Genomic DNA, 14,628 nt, shown 5'->3' with positions numbered 1-14,628 from the left:
TTGGAGAAAAGAAGATCGCGATCCGGTTTTGGAAAGAAGCGCTGGCGCTCGTATAAGCGAAGTCGCTCTTTGGATTTTTGGACTTACAGAGTTTGAGCCCGAATTCGTCGCTATGATTGAAGCCGGGCGCTTCAGTGTATATAGCGAGAAGGCCCAAGCCCAATTCGTATTTTTCGACTTTTGCGATTTTTAAGCGCAATTTCAAACTAGATTTCCGCCGTTATCGGTCCGATTCTTGCCGAATGAGATATGGAAATGATCAGGAGAGAATTTCCAATCCAATGATCCATAAAACACTCGATTCCAACCGGGGTGACGAATAAGATAGTGAAAACGCCTCGTAGTGCGTGCTTGGCGTAAGTTATCGCGAACGAATGAACACTAAATTTGATAACGTCAACCCAAATGAACTATACTAATGGACCTACACAACACACTGACTAGAAAGTTCGAGCAATCCGGATGGAAAGACTGATTTCCCACCCCAAACAAATTTTAACCACAAAATTTGTTTACCACGTCGGTCGTTTAAAAGTCGATTCCCAAGACTTGTTGGATTGCTATGTCTATGATTTTTATGAATTTTAATTTATTTTTATTTGTTTACTATAAGAAACACGAAAAACAATAAATACATAATTCACTCCATAGAGGAACATGACTCAAAAATCGAAAAACATCGAAAGTGGAAAACGTGAATTATGTGAATCTATGGACTTAGGATCCGGTACTTCTTACCACACTCCATAAGGAGGGCCGGTTACCTGAATGGTGTACTTATCAATATATGGAAATGAAAGTAAGTACACCAAATGACAAGGTCGATCCCTCTCATAGACGAGGTCCTGTAAAAGGACTTCCTCCACATCGGGGACAAAAGTTAAGTGAAAATGTTTTAACCGTTGACCATTATTAACTTGAAAGGTACTGTTGTCATTGGGATTTACCAAGGTAATTGCCCCGTAGGGGTGACTTCATAAACTGAAAAGGACCGGACCAACGGGTTTTTAGTTTCCACAGGAAAATATGTAGGCGGAGTTGTAAAGCAAAACCTTTTGTCCCGACCACAAACTCTTTGGCGCGAAGATATGCTTATCATGAACACGCTTTCATGTTGGCTTTATAATCCTTCTCCGAGATCGTAAGAATCGGCCATGGGATTTCTTCAAGCTCATTTAATTGTAACTTCGTTTGACACCCGCCTCATCAATATTGAAGTTAAGGCTTTTTATAGCCCACGAAAGCACGGTGCTCTAATTAACGGGCAAATGACATGGTTTCCCAAATACAAGTCTAAAGGGAGACATACCTAGGAGTTTTGAAAGCAGTTCTATATGCCCATAAGGCATCCGATAGACGCTTTGACCGATCTTTCCTATCGGGGGTTTCTTGTTGTTTCTAAAATCTTTTGATTTCCCTATTAGAAACTTCTACTTGTCCGCTAGTTTGTGGATGATAAGGAGTTGCTATTTTATGTGTAACTCCATACTTTTTTCACTAGGGATGCCACAACTCTGTTGCAAAATGTGTTCCACCATCACTAATGATGGCTTTAGGAATGCCAAACCGACTAAAAATATATTCTTTAATAAAAATACAACGGTCTTATGGTCATTGCTCACGACAAGCTAGGGCCTCTATCCATTTAGACCGTAGTCCACGGCAACTAGGATATAAATATAACCGTGTGGAAATAGGGAAGGGCCCCATGAAATCAATACCCAAACATCGAAATTTCTACTATCAAGATTGGATTTAAAGGCATCATATTACGGCCATTGATTAAGCCCAAGTTGTTGTAGCGAATACCGTCTTGCAATGCATGCTTGGGCATCCTTAAAAAGGTAGGCCAATAAAATCCACATTGAAGAACTTTGGCGGCTGTTTTCATTCCGCCAAAGTGGCCACCCACACTCTTTGTCATGGCGAGCGATAGGACTTCATTATATTCCCAGGGGAATCAACGGCGACGAATAATCCGATCCGCACAATACTTAAAAGGTAGGGGCTCATCCCGATAGTATAACTTGACTCGGCCAGAACTTCGCTTACGTTCATTTCTTGACCAATTATGAGGCATAACATCAGCCGCTAAATAATTTCACGATGTCCGCATACCATGGTGATGAAAAATAGCATCTGAGATGCTCGTCGGGGAAAAGAGTCGGTATGGACTCGGGAATCAACTACTATCGTCATTTGTAAGTCTAGATAAAGTGGTCGGCAACTTCGTTTTCGACCCTCTTTTATCCTTTATTTCTAATGTGAACTCTTGGAGGAGAAGAATCCATGGTTAATCTGCATAGCATCCCTCTTTGCAAGAAGGTACCTAAAAGAGTGCATGGTCCGGTGTAAACTAAAGTTTTAGAACCACCAAATAAGGGGCCGAAATTTATCTAAAGCATAAATGACGGCTAAAATTCTTTTCAGTAGTTGTATAATTCCGTTGAGCATCGTTTAAAAGTTTTTACTAGCATAATAAATAGCGATTGGACTTATTATCTAGTTATTGCTTCTTCCAGCTCCTGAAATTCCAATGCATGAGTCAGCTGAATATTGACCTGAAAAGATAGATAAATCACATAAATTTGTTTGAAGAATTAAGGACTGCTACACTGCTCTTTGCTTTTCCTTTGATCAATTAAAAAAGAACAATTGTTCAAAGAGATGAAATTAAAAAGGAATATGCCTCTTTGGGAGTATCACATTTAATACGCACTGTTCAGAAAGGTTAAATAGAGGGCTACTTCAATGTGGGGAGGTTAGTTGAACCGGGTGCTAGCATATCACGTTTGGGACAGCAAAAGGGAAACTAAACAGAAATTTATTCTCCACCTTTTATATTTTTCAGGGGAAACAAGTGAATAACAGCCAGTTCTTCAAATCTTTTCCAATTAAACCATCCAAAATACAAGAAACTTGAGTTTTCCTCCTATTTAGTTCCAAAATATTTTATAGCTAATTTTTTTGTTTTGGTAAATATTTTTATAGCTAATTATAAAATTAACTTTACTATAAATATTCTAGTAATTCTTGCTGATTTATGGCATTGAGGCACTGTGATAAGGGAACCAACTGGGTCAGCCATGATTATTTATTCTAGAAGTTCTAACAGGAATCTGTACCAACACGAGCTAACTAGCCTGAAGTAAGGGTTAAAGGAGCAACTATTCAGGATGCAAAGAAAAATCAAAATCGCTTCTGATTCTCAGAGCAGTTGGGGATATACAAGGAAACAAAGAAGTACCATGTTGAACCTGATTGTGTTTAAGAACCCCACATGTGTGTACAGAGGCCAATCAGGCAGCTGACTAGTGATTACCTCTGTAAGTAGTGAGGCTTTATATGTTTCCACATTGCTTCTTTCGTTGTGTTTCAATTTTTTAGGAAGTTTCTATTATGTAAGACCCTGTTATATATACCCTTATATCTTAATTCAATTGGTAGGTCGATGGAGTGGCTCGGGAGTGGCTCTAATGCCGTCCTCTCTTTTCTCTCAAACTTTCTTCCCCACAAACAACAACAAAATTATACTCATATTATTACCTTGCGATGAGTCTTTATGTAAATTTTTTGAACAAGATGCTACTGGAACTATGTATCTAAGAGGTTAATTGATCAATACAGGTTGGGGTCTGTCTAAACCTTTATTGCTCCAAAAAAGAAAATATGGCTAATATTGTTTTCACTGGCATTTTCCGCCTTCAGCCACAATTTGTTTTGTGCCCAGCCATAATGGTTTATGATACACCAATAGTTAACATAAGAACATGTCCAGAAAGTTTTGTGCAATCATTTATTTGTGATGTAAATCATGTGGTGGACCTGTCCAAGTTCAAGCCCAAGTTATTAGTTTACTATTTCTTAATGTTTTATTTATTTTAGTTAAGTTAGTCCAAGTGTCATTAGACTACTGATTTGTTTTTCTGTCAAGCAAACCCTAGTTATAAATAAGGGCTTGCAATAAGTCAAGAGGATGATGATTAATGAAAAAAAGTTAAAGTTGAGGCTTTTTAGGTTTTATCCCGGTTTCCCTAATTAAAATTTAGCCTTCTATCTATTCAATGATGTTGGATCAATTAATCGAAGCTTCCATACGATTAGATCACATCGATTTGTTTCATTGGTGCATTAGTCCTCTCGAGAATTTATTTTCTTAGTTTTGTCTTTGATAAGAATGCCTTAAAACAGTTCCACATAATTTGCATACAAGAAAAAGGTGTAAACATTAAAATAAGAAGAAGTGTATTGTAGTTTGAGTAGTAAAAAAAAATCTCGGTAAATAGATACTCAATTTCACCAAACATCTGATACAAGGGGAAAGCCTTACCAATTGAATCTCTTCTTAAAGCAGTTAAATGAGCACAACTGCAAACATAAGCAAGAGTCAAACCCAATTCAACTTCAAAGAACAAAGATAAAAATCTAAACAAAGAAATAAATTTATCCATAATTAATATACCTGCCAAGGGCCTTCCCAAAATCCGCACAAAGGGACCTTATATATGTTCCTTTTGAGCAACTAACTCGAAATATCAAATTTTGTCTGCATAAACAGAACAGATGGTAAGCGCATGCTCAAGGGAGGCCACATTTTAATGCAAACTCCTTCCGAGCAATGTTATTGTTATTCGCAATAAATCTTTTTCTACAACGTTCTGAAAGACAACTGGCACCTTCCAAAAAATAAAAAACACATTCTTCACTAAAACTTTGTTCAATTATCTTCTCATATCAGCCTCTATAGTCTTTCCTCACAGAGACATTTCTTTCTACTACTTTAAATAGACACATACAATTTGCTTATCTATACAAGCTAACACCCTTACATACTTAGTGTAAAATACTGACCCAATATAGGTCGCACATTCAAGTCAATATCGGCAGTGTAAAGATTAGGAACAACTAAGTTAAATGTGTGCATAGACTACTTAGTTTGAATATCACATTCAAGTGGGACTAATTAATTTCTATAAGCATTTTTAGGCGTCTATAATGGTTGTGCCCACTGTTCCAATTCTGAAGACTAATATAAATTTTACCTGAAAATAAATTCCTTTGAAAATCACCCCATATGTGATTTTAAGCGACTAGATAATGAGAATCCTTAACAATTTACCCATTACATTTATTTTTTGCAATGCATGAAAAGGAAATGAAGACAAATGACTGCGAAACCAATAAAAAAATGCAATGGAGAGAAAAGTGAGAAACGGCAAGGGACATAAGTATTGCATTTAACTACTTGTCTACATTAAATTATACTAACAAATCAACTTAACTATTTAGTTTAAGCAACATTTTCAACAACTTTGACCAATCAAACAAAAAATATATTTGATAAGTACATTTTTATGAAGAAGAAACTATTTTCAAAAAATAAGTTTCCCAAAGATTCGGGAAATAAGGAGTGGGTTGCCTGGGAAGCGGCTAGTTGACCAGTAAATATGGTGAAAATGGTTGGGTGGATATCTAATTTAAAATATAAGTAGGCAGTCATGAAGAACACAACCAGTGCACAGAGAGATAGAGAGAACCCATTCTCTTCTTGCTTCATTTAGATAAAAAGTATAGTACAGATTTTAGCAGTCACATAAGTTGCTGAGTAAAAGCCTCATACCGCAAAGTAAAAGCATTCAATTTTGCACAGCAGAATTGGCATCATGTAACACACTAATACTTGATGGTCCTTGTAACAGTATACAGAAAAAAAAAATAAAAAATAAAAAAAAGCCTGGATTGCTACCGTAATAAAGGTCCTTTTTTATGCTATTATATTAGTATTTTCTTACGTTAGCAGTTTCCAGCACATACCTGTTGTTCAAACTGCGTTCGATATCAAACTGAAAAATTGAAATCTGTCTCGGTGAAAGCTCAACAGTCTCTCCTCTTCTTGCTTTGTCATACATCTTTTCTCCCCTACCTAGATAAAAAGGCCAAAAACAAAAAACCATCATGGTGCTGCCTCAAAATTGATACATTTTGTTTTTCAAGAAAATATTCCAATATTAAGAATCAACAGGAACTAATCACTCTGTAAAGAATAAAGAATATAATATAGATGTTGAAAGATAATTTTACGGGAAATGAAAAAGGTAGAGCTGTTGCACGTGATAATCACAACCCTTAGGTGTGCAAATAGCAACAAGAACAGTGTTTTAAGTTAGTTAGTTTCTTACTTTTTGAGAGTTTTGACTATCTTTATTAGAGTTCTAATTTTACTAAGAAATCCATTTGAGTTGTAATTTCAATTATTAGTAGTCTTTGTAGTCAAGGAAGCGCTACAAAATAGTATGTCCCTTAATTGACAAGTCATAATTATCAGAACTGTTTTTCTATTAAACAGAACATAACAGTTAAAATATTGTTAAGTACTTAATACCTTCTGCTTCATCACCTTTTATCAGCACTTAACAGTCAAAATATTGTTTATATATTAAGGAACTTATGCCAATGGATACATGGGTAGTTGGGCACCTGTATAAGTCAATAGTATGGATTCTATGGAAGGACCTTATCAAAAGAATATTGGAAATAAAGCTAAGGAGATGCACAAGATCTGGATAAATTCAAACAAGCATTGTCTGATTGGTCAAGAGGGGTCGCAGCTCTTAGAGACTTGAGATTTCAACTTAGAACAAAATGTGGTGAAGTTTCGCGAAATCTGCACTAATTCGAATTTTACCATAACCTATAGAACTCATTACATCAGTAACTTCTCCATAATATCGCTTTTTTTTTTCAAATAGTTTCAAAAAGTACAATAAATCAGTATGGATTCTACTTTTTTGTTCATCATTTATAATATCAACCATACAACTAAAAGGGAGATCCCATAGTGAAGAGAGAGAGAGTAAAGTGTTTGGTGTTGGCAATACACGCAATCACAAATAAAAATTAACAAAAAGATAAAATAACAAAATATAATAACATTAATGCTCACTTTGATGGCAGAAAACATCGGAGGAACTTGCCATATCTCTCCAGAAAAGGATGCCGCAGTCTTTTTTATGTCCTCATCTTTGATGTGTTCCCATGGCTCCCGCTGAATGACCTGCATGGCAAGAGAATATTTAGTACTTAGATGAAAAGTAAAAGTAACAGACAAACTACTACATTTCTAAAAACATAATACACGAACACCTAATCAGCATACACTTGCAGAATTCTACAAAAGAATCATTCATAATGTTTCTTCAAGGAAAGTTTTGTTTTGCATAGATGGTGGAAATGTTATCTTAGTTATAACTGAAATATGCATTTGCTATATCTCCTTGAGAAACTATGCTCCACTAAACATATGCATTTGTTATATATCTCCTTGATGGAGAACAACAAGAAGATGGAGAACTCTGGCTCTCACCTTTGTCTGCTTTGTTAAGCCAAACTAACTTTCCTAGCCAAAAACCTTGTTCAAGAACAAAGGAAAGCTTTTTCTTGCTTCGTTCTGCAGAAAAAGGTTCAAGAAAAGCGGCAGAAGAAAAGAAAGAGCACGCAGGTGAGAACGCAAAGGTAATAGCACGAGGGAGACGACAAGGATTGAGTAAGGTAAAACCTTTTCTGGTCACGAGCAGATCTACTATGCAACTGTAATTTTTCATGTTTCCTCTTTAGAATCTTACTCCAAGGTTGCATCTCACCCGGGTAGAATTGTGGGGAATGAGGCTGGCAGCTTGAGTAGGGAGTAGCTGCCAGTCTCTTCGTCCGAGTTTGCATTTTTATTTGCTTTGCTCTCCCACAAGATGAAAAATCTGAAAAATGTTAGTAGAGATCTATAGTGGGGCAACTCAAGTTTGAGGAGTAACTGTAGTGTGCTAACTTTGTGGGAAACGAACTGAAGACAATTGCAAGGAGAAAGGTGTACGAGCTGGGCTGGAGTGGTATGGAGAGGAGAAGTGTTGTATACACTGTAGAGAGGATTGCTAGGGTTGGAATAGGAGATTTACATTGATTGACCGAGGTGGTGATGGTAGGACTAATGTTGTTGATGTGGCAGTCGTCAAGATGGTGGTTCTGGTCACGGTAGTATCTGTGGACCTGTGGTGGCATCAGTGATTGGGGGTGTGTTCAGTCCAGCAGAGGGATACAGTGAGTCAGTGACAGGTGAGTATGGAAGTGGTGGTGACGGAGAAATTGAAGAGGAAAAGATTTTGGAGAAAGTCCTTATGGTAGACTGGTAGAGACAATGGTAAGAAGGCGGTGATGGCTGGGGAGGCATTGATGGTGGGAACTGTTACGACTGTGGAGACGAACACTTTGAAAGCGATTGTAGATTGAAATGAGCAGGCCCGCAGTGGGCGGTGGCAGTGATGGAAGATCTTGTGGCAGGGGCAATGGAAGATTTGGCAATGATACTTATAATAGAGGCAGCGTCGTCAAAAGCAAGCTCTATAACCGGTATGAGATGGGTTCTAGAGCAATTGGTTGTTCGGAAATGTTTGTTTTGCAGAATAATATGGGTTATTACTTATTAGAGGTTTATGGGGCTTAGGCCATTAGTTTCTTGCTAATGGTCTGATGTAAATTTCTTTTGGTTATTATGGTTTGTTGTTCACATACTTACAAGTTGTATATTGCTGTATTCGGTCTTAAAAGACCTTTATTGACCCCTCTCCTCACAAGAAAAAAGTAAAATACTCTTAGCCATTCGAAAACTTTCACACTCCAAAGATTTTACTTTCGCCATAGTAACCTTTAAACCCGACGCCTCAAAAGGAATCTCGTGCATAGAGTGCATAGAATTAGTAAATTGTGCTAGTAAAAAGCTCAGGACGCATCAGTTTGACTTGTTCTCCAATTCCCTAATCCTCTAGTCACATCATTCTCCTTTTTGCTCAACTGGACTTTCACTGAGTTCACCGTTTTCCTCCTAAATTGATCAAACCCTCCCTAGGGCCCAAATCCTCCCGTTGTTGAAGTTTTCCCTAAAACCTCTACGGCGGTCTATAATATTGGGACCCATCTGAGCTCGATCATGCGGCTGTAATTTCTTCCTTTCCAGTTTTATGCTCAGGACGACTAACCTTAGATGGCACTCCAAACTTCAGCTTTACTCTTGCCTCCCTGATTATGCATTTAGTTCTCCATATATCAGTGCTAAATCCAATACAAATGGATCTTAATCCATAGTCGCAAATATCTTGCCAAGTATGGCTCTGAATCTCTGATCCCCAAATAAGCTCCTGTTTCTTCTTCTCTTGAGTCTCCACTAAACAAGGTACCTCAACAATTCATTGAACTTAGTCACATATTCAGTATAATTTTTCCCTCTTCGGGTTAAATGAAAGAAAGCCTCAAGCCCTCAGCTAGTTGTCCTTCACAGCATTAGGGACAAACATTCTCCCAAATCTAACCTTCAAGTCATCCCAAGTCATGGTTTTGACATTCACACTGTCCCAAATAGACCTCCACTACAACAAAGTTTCTCCTTCCAACTGATGGGATGCCAACTCGTATTCTCTGCCTCAGTAAACTCCATCCTCTAAAAGATAAATTCACACTATTAAACCCATGCCTCAACTGTATAGGTCCATCCACACATTAACTTTTGTCTTACCAGTATCCAGAACTCTTTGTTCCCCAATGAAAAGGTATCTCCATATCGCTTTTTTTGTTCTGCCCAGCCTGCAGCTACTAAGTCATTACCACTCCAACATCCACTTGAACGGGGTATTATTGTGGTTTCCAGTTTCATTACCACTCCCATTGCCATTCGGATTTCTGGTGCCACGATAACCTTCAAACGGTGACACACAGCGAAATTAGATAATTCACAACCCCCCAGTGCTACCACACACCCATCTTCCAGAATCCAAAGATCACCTAGACATTAGGATCTTTGTTCCTCTTGATCAAACACCAATTTCACTCTCAAGAAGAGAACTTTGGAGATGATCTTATAAACATAGTTGACCAAAGCACCAAACTGAGATCTCAAATTACTGAAATCTTCTGGCCCTTTCTTTTGATGGGATAACTTGACAAATGCGTTGTTCAAGTTACTTACAGGAAAAGTTGTCTCCAAATCTCCTAGATAGTTTCCATTACATCTTCTCTCACCACATCCCAACATTTCTTGAAAGATTCTATATTAAAGCCATCAGGATGTGGGAATTGATCATGACCAAGCTCCATAATAGCCCTTGACACCTCCTCGGTCACTTTATCAAGATCTGCACTATCATAGCTAGAGATAGTATCAATAGGAACAACATCGACCTCTAGGCTCTAAACACAACCTAAATTTGAAAGCTATGGAATCTCATCTCAATTTATCATCACCCCAAGCCACCTCTCCCTCTATCATAAGCCACTCCAAGTAGTTCTCATTAGTTCTTGATCTGGTCCGTTGGTGGCAAAATGTAGTGTTCAGATGTGAAGGTAGGGACTGAATTGTGTTAGGACTTAAGAGAGACTTAGGAGAGAGTAGTTGACTACGTCTTCTTTGGCGATTAGGAACTCGGAAGTGTTTTGTCTGTTTTCTCTTTCGCTTAGGTCATTGTCATCTCCTTTTCATTTGTCTAATAAAAATGCCTTGTTTCTAATCAACAAAAAAAGATCAAGAAGGCACAATATAGAGGCCACCAACTGATCAATGAAAAGCACATAAGGAGCACACCTAGCTCTTAAGTAGTTTGGAGTCACACCAAAGTTAGTTTGTCAGCTAGAGAGTTCACCATTTGAAGATCTCATAGAACTTGAATTATTGACCGTCATGGTGTCTGCAAGGAGATTGTCTACTGGGAAAAATAATTATAAGTTCCATTTCATTCTACAAATGTTAAAAAAACAAATAAGAAGAGGATTGCAAGCCCCTGATTTGTTTTTAGGAGACAGATGGCAGTTCTATATTAGGATCGATTTTTCTCTTATAATTTTGGTAAGTGGAGGCATGCAGAGGAAAACAATTGTAATTTAATTGAAGAGACTGAAGTGTCATTTAATAGGAAACTAGGGATGGAGAAACAGACCGGTGAATCAGCATCCCAAGTTGAAGTGGCCTCCCTAACCGAAAAACTCCACTATAACCCTTAATCATGCCCTGAAATCTGCCATAAAAATAAATTGGACTTTATACATAATAGCCAGATACTGAGAATGAGATTTAACTAAAGAGAACAAATTTGTGGACATACAATAAATTCAGTTCACAATACAGCAGAACTTCATTGGTCCATGTATACACACCCACCACGCCAGAATATATTAATTAGATTTTTACAATGAAAAAAAAAAAAATCAAAATAGCAATATTATATATAATTGTTAATGAAGAAAAAATTTGGAGAGAAAAGAGAGAAAAAGAGGATACGACCTTGATTTTGGCCTCACATCACTTCAAAATATATATATGCAAATAACAGCGGTTTACACAATAGAAACTTCCTAAAAAAAGAAATTGTAACTCTTTTTTTACTTTTAAGAATCCTAAACCCCAAACCTCCGTATTCGTGTCTTCTCTTCCAATGAAAGCATTTCACTCTGGCACAGTGGCACCAACAAAGACCTCAAGATCTGCTACATATCCATTAGAGGCATATCACTTGGCATTTAAGTTATTCTCTCAGTAGGTTCAAGATCTTTGAGGTAAAAAGACTGGGGGTCAAGTTGAAAAAAAGAAGAGTTCCTGAACTTCAGTTCAATTTCAAATATTATAAGTAACGAATCAAACGAGATTTAAAACCATCACAAAAGTTATGCATCAGATGTTGCGAAACAACCAAGTTGAAGAAGAAGATTGGATATGGGATTTACCATTTCTGCTTTCCCTTTCTTTTGTTTGAAAGAAGATTGACCAAGTTAGAGAAGAAATGAGTATCAAGCGTTGGATATTTTAGCAACAAATTTCAGTTCTTTGTTGGTTCTGGAGGATCTGCGAAGAAAAACAGAATCCAAGGTGCAGTGCGATTTTTTCCTACATAAAAAAGGATTACGATATTCTTTATTTTTTAAGTCCAATTAACATTCAGGCATGGCTGGTATGCAAACGTGGCCCAATCAAGATCTTCTGTATTGTGGACTAACTTTAAGTATATGTGCACAAATTCCCTCTCTTGAATAAAACTTATCAGGGAAAAACCCAGGTCATAAGTTTGTTACACCGCGAAGAGATATAAAAACCATACTCCTATCCTTACACTTTATCTGGACAAAAAGTCAGGTATATCTTTTTCAAGAAAAGTCTAAGAAGTATCTCTCCTCCCAAATCAATGAGTGCAGCATAGAAGAAATATTACTAGAGAAACAAGCCATACCTATCCACCACTTTAGTAGCTTTACCAACGCATACAATCAATAAACCAGTAGCCATAGGATCAAGAGTACCAGCATGGCCAACCTGTAAATAACACTTTAGCAAGAAGAATACTGGTCCCTAATCCATAATAATGGATGTTTCGTTTGACACACACCTTCTGCACTTTAACCAGGCGACGAGCTTTCCACAAACAGTGAATGAAGTCCATCCTACCTTCCAATACGTTAGAACCAGCAAATGAGTGGAGTATCCTAAATCCAAGTAATACAAAAGTTAACTAAAAATGACAGAGTCGTGATCATGTAAAGAAAGTAGACAGTAATGTTATTCCTTAACCAAGTAGACTGCCAAGTAGCTGATCTCATGCAGCATTGTGTAAATCCTCAATTGGAGCTTTATCAAGATCATCATGTTGAGAAAAACGAATCTATGTTTCAAACAAACCTAGACAACTTTATCTCTCAAATTCGAGAATAGAGAACCAAACAAAACTAAGCAGTCTGGTCTCAGTCTGATTAGTTTTGGATTATTTCTGGATTAATATCTACAATGTCAACTCCTATAGTTCAGTCTCTCTCATGGTTGAATTTTTAGAACTTTTTTTTTTTTCAAGGATTAATATACCATCCAAACAGTATTGTATATATATAGAAAGCACTTTCAGCGTACTCAAGAGGTATAAATAACCTACTTAAGGAACAAAATAAAGCATCCGACATTCACCAAGTATTATGGCCTCAAATATAAACTCCTATCTTGCAATCTGTATCACAGTTTAAAATCTTCTTTTTAAGTATCAATATAATATTTGAAGACGGAATTCATACTTAACTAAAAAATGTCATGTACACGATGTCCAACTCAAGGAACACATAGAACGCACAAACACATCCATCGGTTTTTGCTTAAAGATCTAATTCATATAAAGATTTACTCATTAGAAAAATAAATAAATAAATAAGGCATACTTCAATAGACTATTCATGTATCTTCTGGAAAGTAAATTATTCGAGCAATAATACTTGTTCATGCAAGGTAGCTACTTGTTAATCATGCCAGCCTAATAAAGTTGTTTGATAACCACTAAATACTAGAGCTTATTTAACAAGTGTTCTAGAGTTATAGCATCAAGTAAAGCAAGGAGAAACCTTTAGGTTTGTTCACAAGAACAACTGTGCCACGCGGACTATCCCACCTAGCTGGAAGCTCTGTATTCCTAGTGAGTAAATATGGCTCCTCAGGAGTCTTACTCGGTACTTTCTTCAAACCCTTAAAGAAATCCTCAACTTTCTTCTCCGTAACATCCTTAACCGACTCAACATCATCTCTCTTATCACTCATTCCCTCCTCAAAAAACACCATTCCCTTATCTATCTTCTCCCCACCACTCTTACCCAACTTACTCATGACCATCCTATTTTCTTTAGTATCTTCCCCAGGGTGAACAAATGCCTGGTCAAAACACTGATCAGGAAAATACTTCTTCTCCAATTGATACACCATTTTATAATGCTTATCCTTTTCCCAAGGATAAGCAAACGCGTCGTAAAAAACAACTCTTCCTCCCTCTTGTGTAATCTAGGAAGTCAACTACTTCTTGCTTCAACTCAACATACTTATCTTCCTCGGAAATTTGACTATCGTCATCGGAATCCGACCCGTACATTCTCTTTCTCCTCTTGTTATAATACTTCCTTTTGGATTTATCAAGTTTTTGATCGACCCAACCTTCTATTCCAGAATGGGACTCTTCCTCATTGGATAAGGCTGATTGTTTTGTAAGACGATGACGGCATGGAGGTGGTGAAACCGGTCGAGAAATAATCATTTCATACTGAAGTGGGTATGGAGTAGCAGTGGTCGAGAATGAAAGGGTTTTGTTTTTTAATATAAATAATTTTAGCTGGTTTGAAACACAGAATCTTGTTGCCATTTTGGGGCCAACTACAAATAAACGGGTTAGAGTAATTACAGACATTTTTTCATTCTTCTCTTCTCGCCTTTCTTAGGACGACGAGGTGAGACGAGCTTGGGATCGGCAGTGAAAGACTTTAAGCCCACGACCCGTGACCCACCACCCACTTATGTTCAGTTTTGCACTACTCTTGCTGCCTTATATAAAAAATACCTCGACTGGCTATAATCATCTTAGGGCCAAGACCAACTTTTTATAAATACCAATTTAAAGTCTTGTTGACTTTTGGTTGAATAGATCCCATAAATTAAAACAAAAATTACCAAACTTTCCAAACACTCGGATAATGAGTTAGGCTGACGGAGTGGCTCCACTCTTTTATTAGATAGATAGGGCTATAATTAGAAGTAGGACCACAAAGGCAAAGAAAATAAAAACAAATACTAGGCTATTGGCT

At 37.2% G+C, this 14,628-nt stretch overlaps 1 protein-coding gene across 1 annotated transcript; it reads right to left on the bottom strand.

Annotated features, from left to right (window-relative positions):
- Positions 1–2,498: 2,498 nt before the first annotated feature.
- On the bottom strand, positions 2,499–14,355 carry LOC147497454 (Pseudouridine synthase family protein). Its single transcript, XM_086559965.1, is given in 14 exon segments — positions 2,499–2,540; positions 2,542–2,561; positions 4,331–4,368; positions 4,463–4,546; positions 5,815–5,923; positions 6,940–7,054; positions 10,971–11,002; positions 11,005–11,048; positions 12,255–12,337; positions 12,411–12,436; positions 12,439–12,465; positions 13,405–13,809; positions 13,812–13,844; positions 13,847–14,355. Coding segments are annotated over 14 exon segments (1,446 nt in total). The 5' UTR covers positions 14,235–14,355.
- Positions 14,356–14,628: the final 273 nt, after the last annotated feature.

This window comes from Coptis chinensis, chromosome 5 (assembly GCF_015680905.1).
Source record: "Coptis chinensis isolate HL-2020 chromosome 5, ASM1568090v1, whole genome shotgun sequence".
NCBI lineage: Eukaryota > Viridiplantae > Streptophyta > Magnoliopsida > Ranunculales > Ranunculaceae > Coptis > Coptis chinensis.
This window is presented reverse-complemented; position numbering and strand designations above follow the sequence as displayed.